The sequence below is a fragment of the Aplidium turbinatum genome, chromosome 1, assembly GCF_918807975.1.
Source record: "Aplidium turbinatum chromosome 1, kaAplTurb1.1, whole genome shotgun sequence".
Lineage (NCBI taxonomy): Eukaryota > Metazoa > Chordata > Ascidiacea > Aplousobranchia > Polyclinidae > Aplidium > Aplidium turbinatum.
The window spans coordinates 62573021-62588096 of record NC_137472.1 but is presented as its reverse complement, the minus strand read 5'-3'; the positions used below and the strand labels follow the sequence as shown (position 1 = coordinate 62588096).

Below are 15076 nucleotides of genomic sequence, written 5' to 3'. Positions count from 1 at the left end.
TATTTATTTGTGAGACCGTTGTATTCTGTATTTTGATTGTGCATACTGGAGTTATTTCCTTTGATGAGATAGTCATGCAGAAGGTTTTCGTTGCATTCAAATTAAGTCCAAGGTTCTCAGTTTGCTTAATGACTATGTCGAGTAAGTTTTGTAAACTGGAGTTTGATTTGGCGATTAGTACCGTGTCTTCTGCGTATCTTATGTTGTTGAAGTGTTGTTCGCCTACCGAGATGCCTTCTTCTTCGCCTACATGTCGCAAGATCTTTTTTTCGATGTAGAGTGAGAAAAGATCAGGTGAGACTACGCACACCTGTCTAACACCTCTCCGAATTTGTGTCCACTTGCTCAGCTCGCCATCTATCCGGACTACTGCTGATTGATCCCAGTAGAGATTTCTGAGGAGTCGGAGGTCTGTACCATCTGTGTCTAACCTGTCAAGCATCGCCATAAGTGGCTCATGTCGAACACGGTCGAAAGCTTTTCTGTAGTCCAGAAAGCAGAGGTACAGGTCTTCCCTGTGTTCTATCGACCTCTCAGCAAGTGTCCTCCTGATTAGGAATGTGGCGTTTCTAGTTCCTTTGTCTTTCACAAATCTGCATTGCACATCTGAGGTTTCGGGATTGATATATCTGCGTAGTCGATGGAGTAACACGGTCAAAATAGAAACATTAAAATCATTCAATAGCCTACATAAATACAACTTATTGTCTTTTTGTTCAAGTGGAGTGATTTTGAACGTAAATAAACGAAGCTTTTTGTCAAATTGTCCTCTTCCATTTTTAAAGTTTCTTAGAAAACATTACTTCCTTTCAGAAAAATAAAATAGAATATTCACAAGACAAACTTTAAGAATGATTTAATCTGATGTAGCTTCAATAAAAAATCCAAACAATCAATTTACCTGGCATTAACTTTCACCTTAAATTTTTCGTTGATTACCATTTTTTATGGGAAACACTACGCAGAAAACTCCCGCGCAAACCTGCAGACGACAATTTGCGGGGACTTAGAGAGCGTTACGGGACGATCGACTCGTTAAGACGGCTCCCATATGTAGGCCGACCCGATCTCAATCGTAGCGTTTCTAATATCGCCTTGCGGTCATCGCCTGTTAGGCAGAGTTTGATAAAACACTAAACTTAACGCCTACTGCTTCGGTTACTGCTTTTACTAAAACTTACTCATGAGAAATTTTAAAAGTAACCAAACAATACGGTACAGGTAATTTTAGCTGAGTTTTGCTTGAGGCTACACTAAAAATACTGTTAAGAATTTGCAGCAAGTAGTTGCTTAACTGACACATGGAATCCATGCTCTGAATGCAAGCAGTGAAAGTTTCCGTGGTCAATCCTATCCGTCCAGATGTTCGCCATGCTTTCATGATCGCAATGGCATCTTGAATGTATTGCAATCCTTTATGGCAGATTCCTTCAGTACAAGAGCAAGGTTTACAAAACTCATCTCGTTTACGAAGACCTGCATAAAAAAGCTCTTGACAGTGTCTTAAATAGAGCCAAGAGGTATTTAGAAATGAAAATAAGCAACTCTTTTCAAGAGTCAGAGTAAGAAGGCCAATGCTGGCATACTGCTCAGTTGCCACTTCAAAATTTCATTAAGTTTCTTGGAAAAGTACAGATTGAGCAAATACATAACAACAAAAAGAAAATTAGACTGGCCAATCGAAAATTTCTAATTTAGAAGTGGTATCAACAAGGGAAGTAGAATGAAAAAAAAAATTGATTCAACCTTACCAACTGTTTGCCTGAGCACTCAAAAGTTGGTAATGCAAAGGTTCCGTCAAAGGCTTCCATACAGTCTAGTCTATAATATTCTTATCTGCTAAAGCAAGTGGTGCCAAACATCAATATGAAAAGTTGGTATTTGCAACAAAAAACGTTACTCAGTAATTGGTTACTTTAATGCTGGGAACAGTTTTGTTTATGTTTTGTAACCAGTGTTACATCCAGGCACACAGCATTTGTGAATCATATCTATCTCTCAAAACCAACAAAAAATTACAGTAAACAACTAACTTTCAAATTAAGAGCAGTTAACAAATGAATTAACTGTCTAACAAAACAAAAAAAAGAAAATGTAAAATGTTACAGACTAAGTTTGAAAATTGATCAACAATCGAACTGTTCATTCACATGCTATAAGCAATATTTCCAAAGATAACTAGCCTACCTCATAATAAAAACAGTTTGAATAAACGCAGGGTCGGGACTACAGAGAAGGAGACTTCCGACTCAATAAAGGCATGGGCCTTAAGAGGGTTACTACCGCTCAAACAAAAATCGACAAAAATAACATCTATATAATATGTTCCATGTACCGTAACAACTTTTACGGGCACTCAGCACAAAATTGACTGTTGGTGAGGAAAAATACGCAAACACAGATAAAACGAAAATTTAGTATAAACATTTCACTAAAATATTTAAAATCATAGGGCTACATGGAATTGCCAATATTATATAATATTTATTCATTTTTTTGAAAAATTAAACAAAGATGATTATTGCCGCAACGCCGACATTGTTAGGCTTATGGTTGTTAGGCTTTTCCGGGGCTCCAGGTCCCCTGCTGCCACGGGCAAGCATATTAACCCTTGAAAGGGGGTTTCACGACTGCCAAGTCGCTCATTGTTGCCTGGTTTCGGAGGATGTTTGAAGTTCCTTGATTGGGGGAGAATCTCTGCACAAACGGACAATAATGTAGTGCAGTGATACATACAAAAAATACTAATCTGCATTGTATTTATGACCTAAGCAGTCAACAGTAGCGTTTGCTAAATTCTGGAGTTTTCCACTGCGGTAACCGTTAAAGCAGGCATGAATGTAAATAAGACAATATAAATTTATTACCTACCAGTTTAACTATTCACCTGCATTTACTGTTTGTTGCTTCCTCGACCTTGAAGTTTTCGAATTTTGCGGTTTTGAACTAAACTTGGCGGAGCATCTTTTAAAGAATTGAAATTTTTTAACTCATTTTGAGCAAAGGAATTAAATGCAGAACAAATAATCCATTCAAAGTTGCAGTGTCCAGATGAACATCTTTGTTTTATAGCCATTCCAAAACTTCCACTTGCTTCGACTGATGTCATTAGGGCAGAAGTGAAAGTGAAACGCTAATTTCTCAAAGTGAAGAGTTTGTGCTTCATGGCTACGAGAGCTGTATAGCTTTGAACAGCCAAAGCAGTGACAGCAAAACATGCCTCTGTAGTAGCAGACAAACCTCCACGATCAGCTAACTCAAACAACTGGAACTGGGCATATTCCTCTGGTACACAAGTTTCGGAACTGCACCGTGCTCTGAATACAAGCGGTAAACGTTTCAGTTGTATGGTCGTTATTGCTGGACTTTTTCCACTAGATAAATATTATATATCGATTGCTTTCTTCAGGTATAACAATCCACCTTGATCTTTACAAGAACTTCTCATAGGAGCATACATTTCATCTAACTTTTGAGTAGCTGAAATACATCAATTATTATACATGACAATTAATCAATCGGTGTTCTACCTAGCTTGCAGCACTCGCTATATCAATACCATAACAGAAATGTGAAACTACAGTAAGATGCATCTACTGGTGATACCAATGTTTTTTGCTTTATGATGAGTTCTTTCTAAGCATGAGAATGAACAAAATAACATGGCCAGGAAGTTTTTACATGCTTCATACATCCATCTAAAAAAGCAGTTGCATAACATTAGCAACAATCAGAGCAGGAAGAACACAGTAGTGGCCGGTGGGTTTATGAAGCAATTACCATGGAAATGATTTTTTTTGGGAATGTTGTAACATGCAATGTGTAGCTTTGTAACAACTCTATATAAGGAACAAACCTTTACTTGGTGACTTTACAGAAATTATCTTCCAAATATTAAGAACAAATCGTGATGTTTCAATAAATGCAGGGTTTGATTGCACATAAACTTCCAAACCACAGGCAGTTGACTCACTGAAGACATTTACAAACATAAATTCAAACAAAACCTAAAGCTTTCAAGGAAATAACTCAACACATGCAAGCGTGCTAAATGAACAATCAGCATCCAGCATCTCCTGTTGGTTGTTGTTAACCACCTGCAATCCCTAATCCATTGGTCGTGATTTGGGGGAGCAAGTATTTTAGGTGCAGACAGTTAGGCGCCGATCAAATAGGCGCGCACTCTGTGGCGTCTGGATATTTAGGTGCAGAGCACTGTGGCACCCGTTCATTTAAGTGCTATACCTAGTAAAGTCTGCAGGTAGGACAATGCTTTTCACACAAAATGTTATATTGAACAGAAAAATATGTTGCTTTGTTAATGCGCGTGCATTTATTTGTTGTTAGTAATGGCTTCAGTGAGTGAAGCTGCTTTATCCGGCAATGCTTTTCACACAAAATGTTATATTGACCAGAAAAATATATTGTTTTTTTCATGGGCGTGTTTGGCATTTATTTGTTGTTAGTTCAGGTTTGCGTCGGCGAAAGCTTTATCAATAAATTATACAAGTTTCCGAACATGACTGAGTTCACTTTTAGTTATAGTCCTATAAGTCAAATAATAACTACACTAAACAGTAAACATCAGTAAAAAATATATCGTAGCCTATATTCAAGCGGGTGGTAGGCTTGAGTGAAGAGTAACATAGTTTTCTGTCAAAACCTCGACTAGGTTTTGTCAAAGCTAAGCTGATACAATCTGCAGACTTCACAAGGTACCGGTATAGCACCTAAATGAACGGGCGTCACAGTGCTCCGTACCTAAATATCCTGATGCCGTGCAGTGTGCGCGCCTATTTGACCAGCGCCTGACTGTCTGCGCCTAAAAGACGTGGACCCTGACCGTGATTTGGTACCGTACCGGTGGGGAACCATGCTCAATGGCAGTTTTTTTTTCTTTTAGGATTTAGAGTTAGGGGCAAGTTTAGGAGTTAGGGCTATTGGGTCTGTAATAGTAATTCAAAGTTACGGTAAGTTGAGGTTACTTAAAATAATAAATCTAGGCTACGGTACGGTACATCTCAAACAAGATCACCTGAATCAAGTAAAAATAGTACCGTATTATATATATGGTACAAGATTGCAAGAATAGCCACTGCCTAAAGATCCCTAGTGTAACATTAAAAATTTAAATCTTACTTAATGTCCAAATAGGATTAAATGTAAAAGTTAGATTTAGCCTGAATCATTCAGGATTGAATCTTGAAATTGAATGCATAGGCTACCGATATAATACAGTTTTCTTTGTGTGATATTAGTTTAAATAGTAGGCTATGTGTTTTTGTTTCTAAGTCCTACAGCCATAAATTGTTTCTATTACTTAGTAGCCTATTACGGGGTGGCAGCCGACTTGTAGACCCTATGGTCATCTTGCTGTTTCTCTTTTGCAACTTTAACTTTTCATTGTCAATACTGATTGATTTAGCTGCAGTACCTACCTACTTTTAGCTTCTGGCAAATGAATACATGAATGTATATGAATTCAATTATTGAACTAAGTGCCCAACGCACATTTAAAGTCAATTAACTGCTGATGCAGTGCCTTGAAAATCTCTCAAAACTATAGCATACTGCGATCTATGCAAAGCAGTCACCAGCGATCTTACTTTGAAATCCTCGGCCTATATATGGCGGAAATTTCAGTGAACGGAGCGCAGTCAACCGTCTCGTAACGCTCTCTAAGTCCCCGGACAATTTGTGTTGGTTTGGAGCAGAGTTGCCGGAACAGAATTCAAACAATTTTTCCCAAGCTTAAATTTGCATTTTTTGGAGTATGTGTGTATTCTTTGAAAATTGCAAGCTGATCGTATATTTTATTTTAATTTAAAAAAATATGAAATAACTACCTTACGTGTTTTCCCCAAGTAGTTTAGATTTTTTATCTTTATTCTATTGTTTGTTGCGTCAACTACTTTTTAAATAAAAACTTATTTGGCAACTCTGCACAAAAACTCCCGCGCAAATCAGCAGGCGACAGTTATTTTGTTTTTGGTCGTTGAAGAAGAAGCATGAAAGAAATGGTTGGAGCCAGCTTATAATTCAGTCATCATTTCGCTTAGTTTCACCAGAGAAACGTTTTAACTGCAAAGCTAGCCTAAGACTGCTCATGTTATTTTTCAAATTGTGATTTTGACTTCAACCTAAAAATTTTTGTTTAAAGGTTGTGGCTATTTTTCCCATGTAAGTGTTGCCAGATAAGCAATTCTGCCTTAATTTGAGAAACTTCAAAAACCTTGAAGACAGAAACTTGTGAGTTGGAAAACTTTGAAGTCTCGGTCACAGAAAATTTTTCTAATCTCAACGCCACACCTGCAACGAAACTATGATTTTTGATTCAAAATAATTGTTTGTATTTTGTTTACGAAATAAATAAATTAATGTTTTATTTTTAAGTGAACAACTTGTATTCAATGTTTGATTATTTTATAGTTGGAACCAAACTGTGGTTTTAGATTAGCCGAGCTAATATTGATTGATATTATTCCTTCATTGTTAGATCACAATGATTATCGCTCCATCATCGCCATCAGCAGAATCCTGAGGGAAGGCAACAACGAAGAAGTGACCGTGGCCGCAGGACGTCATTTTGATGGAGGAAGGATACGGATGGAATCCTCCGACACTCAGAATGACTTCCATGCGGTGACGTCATTCCTCAAATCGATGCCAGGGCGGATTGGAATGCTTCATCTGAACGAATGCGAAATTACTTCCAACCAATTCCGTCCATGGAAGGAAGCAATCAAATCCATGCCTGGATCCGTAAGTCATGTTTAACTTTTATAACCAACGTTTAATTACATTGATCCATGGTTGCATTCACATCAGTTGTTACGTTGATTCAACGTTACTTTACATTGTTTTATCGTTCGAGTCCAAATCAGTTTCCAATTTTTAATTATTTAAGTTTTGTTAAACTTTCACAAATAAACAAAACGTCACAAACAACAACATTATTTAATTGTTGCATCATAATTATTTGTGTTTAGATTGTTCGGTTGTATCTCCTTGGCAACTTCCTATCTATCCATGACGTCATCGAGGTAATGAGCAAAGTTGAGGAGTTGATTGAAATGAGGAGTTGCCTCGGTGATGGAGATGGGGAGATGAGAGATCCGAACATGATGGAACGATCCATGTTGAAGGAAGCTCTGGATAGGTCGTACAATAAGGTAAAAGTTACGTTGTATCAACGTTATCTAACGTAACATGTAGAGTACATTACGTTGTATCAACGTTATCTAACATAACATGTAGAGTACATTAAGTTGTATCAACGTTATCTAACATAACATGTAGAGTACATTACGTTGTATCAACGTTATCTAACATAGCGTGTAGAGTACATTACGTTGTATCAACGTTATCTAACATAACATGTAGAGTACATACGTTGTATCAACGTTATCTAACATAACATGTAGAGTACATACGTTGTATCAACCTTATCTAACATAACATGTAGAGTACATTACGTTGTATCAACGTTATCTAACATAACATGTAGAGTACATTACGTTGTATCAACGTTATCTAACATAACATGTAAAGTGCATTACGTTGCATTAACGTTATCTAACATAACATGTAGAGTACATTACGTTGCATCAACGTTATCTAACGTCACATCTACCAAACTCTAACCTCGAATCATTCATAATATTTTGCTTCTGGTAATTGTAGCCTATGGTAGCCTACAATCACCAAGGTTTGTTATTCTATCGTTGATTCTACGTCAATAAACATTAAATCAACGTGAAGTAATTGCATCAACATTACATTGATTCAACGAAGTTCCGTCAATACACAGTTGGAAGGATCCAAAGTATTCCAAATTGTGGAAACTTCTTTAATTTAATTATTCGCTTCGTCTTTTACAGAAGTTGGAGATCGTGGTTGGCGTCGGTGACGTCATCTTCCACAAAGATCGAGATGATTGAAAGATTTTGTTGTTTATTTATTTGATGTTGTTTTATGTTAAATTGATGTTATCCGTTCTTTGTTTATTACATGACGACGACCAAGTATCAACTATAAACGACGTTGTATCAACGTAAACTTCAACGTTGCAATAATGAAATTGTTGTCAGGAAAGTGTTGGGGGTCACCTCTCTTCAACGACATCAAGTGTTGCAAATTATTATTTTTCAAAAATTTCAATAAAAAAATTCAAATCAATTTATTAGTTTGCAGTGTTGCCAGGTGAGTCAATTGTAAGGTGTTGCCAGATTAAACTTTTTCAAAATTTAATAAAGGTTTGAAGTCAGGAATACAGAAGTGTACAGGAGCCAAAGGTTTAAAGTATTTAGGAACCGGAGTCTGGGCATCTAAGGTCTGGTTCCAAACATTTGGAGTCTGCGGTCAGCATAGCAGAGTTATTAACCAAACTTACACATAAAAATTAAGCTAAATCAAATATAGTTATTACTATGTGAATCCTTAACAGCTTGTTTCACCTTTAACGGATCATCAGAAGGTCTTATTCAAATAGAATTCCATTTGATTTTATTTCTATACTCTATATTCAAGTAGATTAGTAATGTAATAACTTTAAAACCTGATGTGCTAGAACAAAACTAGCGCCAGATTTGAAATCAGCAGCATATTGTGGTCTAAGAAAAGTTACCCCCATTCTCGACTAAAATTTTTTTTCAAATTTAGTTAACCTGTGTTATTGGTGTTAAAGTGTTAGTGAACCAAGTCACTATATCGCACCAATGACTGCCGTACTGTTAGATGATATATTGACTTCAATAGATTAAATTAACAATATTATATTAATTAGCAAAAGGCGTATGTTGGCTAATGTTACTTGTTTTACTTTCGGTTCTGTCGAATGACATTAACTCAAGCACCGAAATGTTGATTTACTCGATGTTCCTTCAGCTAAGATGTCACGCATGAACGCATAATGTCACGCATGAACGCATAGGCGTTCAAAAATAAAGTTTAATTCGCTTTTTACTTTTTGCGAAATATTTTAAATCTAATTTGAGAAGAACCGAAATATTATAATTTATATGAAATGATAACCTCCAATTGAGTTACGGTGAAGAATGTGATTGTTCATTCTTTGAGGGTAATTGTCAGCTACTCTCAAAATTGTGATCTAAAAAGTTAGCCAAAAAAGCAAACAGTTCTGCGGGAAGTGAATTTCTTTTCCACGAAGTTTTTGTCTCATTTACATATTTCTGTAAGCCATTACTGGTTACCGCGCGGCGCGCGTCGCTGTTTTTACCGATTCATTTTTTTCGCGCGGTTTTCAAAGTCAGCAGCCGATTTTCGCCGCGCAGGTCCAAGTCTAAACATTGAACTTGAAAAAAGCGTAACCTGGAAGACACACCTAGTCTAGTCAAGTTTAAAAATGTTGAGAAAAATAATTGATTCTGGTCACTCTAAAAGTAAGATATTTTTGCATTAATTAACAATTAACCCTAACTCTAACAATAACAATTAACCCTATAAGCCATTAAACCTAACCTTACTTTTTTTGAAATGCTTTTGCGCAACGGAAAAATTAATTTAAAGAAAAATTGACTTCGATGAGCGTCAAACCGATATCCTCACGAACATAAGGCAGAAGATGAAAACATTGAACCAAACACGCCAACGAAAAATGCTTGCATTCACATGGTATTAATACAAACTCTATGCGAAGTAACAGAAAGTTCGTGGGAAAAAAAATTCGCCTGCGGGAAACGTCAAGACTGGCTCCTGCGATGTCAATTAGCGTGTGTGCGCTTGTGTAACCTATTTGCTGTGCTGCACGCACGCACTCCACCAGTAAAAATAATGTTATGCCCATAGACAGTAAATCAACCTTTTTTTTATGTAACGTCTGCAAACGTAAAAAAAAATGTTGATTTGCTCTCTGGGTAGTTTTATTTACTGTCGCTTTACAATATTTAAGGTCTTTTAGCGACAGGGCTCATTTTTAATTTTATATCAAGTTTACGATGTCATCACATTATTACCCGACTTATTCTCACTGCTTCATGCCAAAAAGAGAACAATCGCTATCGTCTTTAAAGTCTCTGGTTTGACCGAACTGCTTAATCCCGAACAGAACTGAAATGAGATTTACCAGTATCAGAGCAGAAGGCAAAACCATTCGGCCACTGAGTTGGTTCACTCGAGCAGTGATAAATAATGTAAATAGGACGTGAAAAAAATGAATAAGTTTTCATGATGGATGTAATTCTTTTCAGGTGAAAAATTGCGAAAACAGAAAGTATTTCTTTCAGAGCTGTATAAAAAAACTCGAAAAGTTGCTGCAAGTAAGTAAATGTTTTTACTTAGTCAACACAATTTTCTATGCTAAGGATGTTTTATCAACTTTGAGGTGGCATATATTTAGGCAACTGAAAACCAATATTGCATCGTTGTTTTTTTAAGTAGTTTTGTTTATAAAAGTGTTTAAATTTCAGGTTAAAAATAATCAAAAGATGAAAAATGCCAAGTGAATATCAAATCAGCCATGTTAGGAAACAAAGGCTCTAGCAGCAAATATCAGTGTAGATATAAGCACGGTAAGCATAAGAGCATAACAAGTAAGCTGCACCTTACAAAATAAAGTGGAAAGTCGTGATCTCTAGTTCACATTCAAGCAGCAGTACTCATTTCTTTCAGGCAGCAAGAAATTTTCAAATTGAAGTAACTCAAACAGATTTTTCTACAAAGGTCTAATTTATCACAAGTTAATAAATATTTGTCAACCATCTCACTAATAGTCAGTAGCGTTGACAAGGAGTTCCAGATGGAACGTTAAGACCCTGCCAGAGATGATTTCATGGTCCTTGACCTTTTCAAAAGGCACGGAAACTTGGAAAACATCGAGTATTCTTTGGATATACCTATAGTGTGTTTTTGACGTGTTCCTATCTAGGCCACAAGAATCTCATTGGTAGCCTACCAGTTCCAAATTATACAGTAGAACCGCCACTCAGAGTCAAAAGTGCATACTAAGATTCACTCTACTGGGAAAGCTTTGTAACACTTGACAAGTCATAATAATCATCTCTTCTGGCAGTGAGTCCTTCAGATCATCTAGATAACAGTGAAGCAATGTTTTAGCACTCTCTTCTGTTTTGCTAATGTCGGCTCCAATCCAAGTCTCGTTTAGACATTTACCAAATTCAACTCGATACCTTTATTTTAAAGCATATAACTGCACTTAAAAAGTGGCTGCCCCCATGAATCGGGTAAGGTTTGACTTCGATTTGCTTTTTTTCTTCTGTCCGCAGTGGTTCAGGTAAAATTTGAATCAAAGTTAAAAGTAATTAATTACACATTTTACGTAGACTACAGTAATTGTAATTGAGACTAATTTTTGTTGTTGTGTGCAGTGTCATTCGTAGCTATTTTTATTGAAACGGTTGAAATAATGCTTTACTGAAACAGCTTGAAATCCAGGGACTTGAATAAAATGAACCTCAGGATCAATATTTAAAAATAAATTATCTAGCTACGCTTTTGAAATGTTTCGATGCTGCTAACATGTCGCAGTTAACATATCCCTACCCGTATAAGTTACTGTATTCAATTCAATTTTTATTTATCTTTGTTGGAACGCAAAAGAAACGAAACTTAGAAGCTTTATATAACATATATTTTTATGAATAGCAACATTAAAATCATTCAATAGCCTACATAACTACAGCTGATTGCCTTTTTGTTCAAGTGGAGTGATTTTGAAAGCAAATAAAGGAAGCGTTTTGTCAAACTGTCCTTATCAATTTTTAAAGTTTCCTAGGAAACATTACTTCCTTTCACAAACTTAAAATAGAATATTCACGAGACAAAACTTTAAAAATGATTTAATCTGGCGTAGCTTCAATAAAAAATCCAAACCATCCATTTACCTGGCATTAACATTCATCTTAAATTTTTGTTGATTACTATTTTTTATGGGAAACACTACGGTACACAGAAAACTCCCGCGCAAAGCTGCAGACGACAATTTGTGCTGGTTAGGAGAAGAGTTGCCGGAACAGAATTCAAACAATTTTTCCTGAAGCTTAAATTTGCATTTTTTGGAATATGTATGTATTCTTTGAAAATTACAAGCTGATCGTATATTTTATTTTAATTTAAAAAAATGTGAAATTAGCACCTTATGTGTTTTTTCCCAAGTGGTTTAGATTTTTTATCTTTATTCTATTGTTTGTTGCGTCAACTACTTTTTAAATAAAAACTTATTTGGCAACTCTGCACAAAAACTCCCGCGCAAATCAGCAGGCGACAGTCATTTTGTTTTTGGTCGTTGAAGAAGAAGCAGGAAAGAAATGGTTGGTGCCAGCTTATAATTCAGTCATCATTCTGCTTAGTTTCACCAGAGAAATGTTTTAAAGTTTGTTTCTGACCTTGTCTTCTAAATGTGGAACAAAGAGCATCAGCTTGGATGAAGTTTCAGCAAGAAATGACTGATTGAGAAATTTTCTTGATCAAGTTGTAAAGTTTCTTCGAAGATTTGTCGAAAAAGAAATCAAAGTTTATTTCAATTTGCAAGCTTTGGTTAGTTTCATGTTTTAACAAAAGTTTAGTTTTTAACTGCAAAGCTAGCCTAAGACTGCCCAGGTAATTTTTCAAATTAGAACTTCGACTCAAACCTGAAAGTTTTGTTCAAAGGCTGTGGCTATTTTTCCTACGCAGTGATGCCAGATAAGTACTTCTGCTCGAAAACTTCAAAGACATTGATAATAAATCTTTGTAATTTGGAAAATTTGAAAGTCTTTGATGAAAAGAACAATTTTAAATTTTGCTCCAACCCCAATCTTATTTTTAACTCTGGCAACACTTGCAACGAAACAATGCTTTTTGATCGTAACCATGGCAAATAACCACTTTGTTCAAAATAATTGTTTGTATTTTGTTTGCCAGGTAAATAAATTAATGTTTTATTCTTAAGTAAACAACTTGGCTTCAATGTTTGTTTATTTTATGGTTAGAACCAAACTGTGGTTTTAGATTACAACCTGGTTAGCCGAGCTAATATTGATTGATATTATTCCTGCATTATTAGATCACAATGATGGTCGCTTTTCTGAATAAATCAGTTTCAAGAATAAATTCGCATTTTTTGAAGCATGAGCGTATTTTTTTTAAATTACAAGATGGTTGTATTTTTTGTTTTATTTTTCACAAAATAATATTTTATTTTGTTTTTTTTCAAGTAGTTTAGTTTTTTTAATTTCATCAGCGGTTTGTTGCTTCAATTACGTTTTAAAATAAAATTTATTTGGCAACGCTGCACAAAAACTCCCGTCCAAATCAGCAGGCGACAGTCATTTTGTTTTTAGTCTTCGAAGAAGAAGCATGAAAGAAATAGTTGGGTTTCAGCTTTCAATTCAGTCATCATTCTGCTTAGTTTCACCAGAGAAAAGTTTTAAAGTTTGTTTCTGTCCTTGTCTTCTAAGTTTGGAACAAAAAGCAACAGCTTGGATTAAGTTTCAGCAAGAAATGACTGATTGGGAAAATTTCTTGATCAAGTTCTAGAGTTGCTTCAAAGATTTATCGAAAAAGAAATCAAAGTTTATTTCAATTTGCAAGCTTTGGTTAGTTTCATGTTTTAACAAAAGTTCAGTTTTTAACTGCAAAGCTAGCCTAAGACTGCCCAGGTTAATTTTCAAATTAGAACTTCGACTCAAACCTGAAAGTTTTGTTCAAAGGCTGTGGCTATTTTTCCCCAAGTAGTGATGCCAGATAAGTACTTCTGCTCGAAAACTTCAAAGACATTGATAATAAAACTTTGTAATTTGGAAAATTTGAAAGTCTTTGATGGAAAGAACAATTTTAAATTTTGCTCTAGCGCCAATCTTATTTTCAACTCTGGCAACACTTGCAACGAAACAATGCTTTTTGATCGTAACCATGGCAAATAACCACTTTGTTCAAAATAATTGTTTGTATTTTGTTTGCCAGGTAAATAAATTAATGTTTTATTCTTAAGTAAACAACTTAGATTCAATGTTTGTTTATTTTATGGTTAGAACCAAACTGTGGTTTTAGAATACGGTAGCCACTTTAACAAGTCGAAATTCTGCCACTGAAATTGACTACAATGCAACCGCCAACCAATCAGAACGTGTTATAAGAGGCTACCGTCCAATTGTGACCCTTATAGCTCTCATTCAGAGAGTTAATGCTTGTTTTGAACTTTATTTGGAAATTACAGAAGAAAAAGAGCAATAGCAGAGGTGAGAATCGAACACGCGTCAATGAAATGACTACTTTCTAGCCCTAACCCTAACCCCTAAGCCAACCAGCTGACAAAAAATCCATCACTTAATTTGCTTTCTATGATCTTATTTTCGCAATTTTTTACGTCACTTAAACCGCAGCTTATGATTGGTTGGCGGTTTCATTCTAGTCAATTTCAGTGGCAGAATTTCGACTTGTTAAAGTGGCTACCTTAGAATACAACCTGGTTAGCCGAGCTAATATTGATTGATATTTTTTCTGCATTGTTAGATCACTATGATGATGGTCGCTCCATCATCGCCATCAGCAGAATCCTGAGGGAAGGCAACGACGAGGATGTGACCGTGGCCGCAGGACGTCATTTTGATGGAGGGAGGATACGGATGGTTGCCTCCGACAGTCAGAATGACTTCCATGCGGTGACATCATTCCTCAAATCGATGCCAGGGCGGATTGGATGGCTTGATCTGAACGGATGCAAAATGAATTCCAACCAATTCCGTCCATGGAAGGAGGCGATCAAATCGATGCCTGGATCCGTAAGTCATGTTTAACTTTTATAACCAACGTTTAATTACATTGATCCATGGTTGCATTAACATCAGTTGTTACGTTGATTCAACGTTACTTTACATTGTTTTATCGTCCGACTCCAAGTCAGTTTCCAATTTTAATTATTTAAGTTTTGTTAACTTTCACAAATAAACAAAACGTCACAAACAACAACATCATTTAATTGTTGCATCATAATTATTTGTGTTTAGATTGTTCAGATGGATCTCCTTGGCAACTTCCTATCTTTCCATGACGTCATCGAGGTAATGAGCAAAGTTGAGGAGTGGGTTGTGATGAGGCATTGCCTCGATCTCGATGGTGG

At 35.9% G+C, this 15076-nt stretch overlaps 2 protein-coding genes across 2 annotated transcripts in view; both read left to right on the top strand.

The window, feature by feature from the left end:
* LOC145768272 (uncharacterized) overlaps nucleotides 1–15076 on the top strand; it is a 111210-nt gene that overhangs the window by 21397 nt on the left and 74737 nt on the right. The gene's annotated exons all lie outside the window — the stretch shown is intronic.
* On the top strand, nucleotides 5716–8126 carry LOC145765667 (uncharacterized). The gene is made up of 3 exons (XM_082577518.1): nucleotides 5716–6762; nucleotides 6990–7172; nucleotides 7881–8126. The coding sequence occupies exons 1-3, from the start codon at nucleotides 6607–6609 to the stop codon at nucleotides 7938–7940; spliced, it is 399 nt and encodes a 132-aa protein (XP_082433644.1). The 5' UTR covers nucleotides 5716–6606; the 3' UTR covers nucleotides 7941–8126.

What these genes read in the sequence shown, in the direction of transcription:
- LOC145765667 (XM_082577518.1), top strand. Translation starts at nt 6,607, where the DNA reads ATGGAATCCTCCGACACTCAGAATGACTTCCATGCGGTGACGTCATTC. An exon ending in TCAAATCCATGCCTGGATCC is followed by an intron (nt 6,763 to 6,989) that starts GTAAGTCATGTT and finishes ATTTGTGTTTAG; the next exon opens with ATTGTTCGGTTGTATCTCCT. An exon ending in TGGATAGGTCGTACAATAAG is followed by an intron (nt 7,173 to 7,880) that starts GTAAAAGTTACG and finishes CGTCTTTTACAG; the next exon opens with AAGTTGGAGATCGTGGTTGG.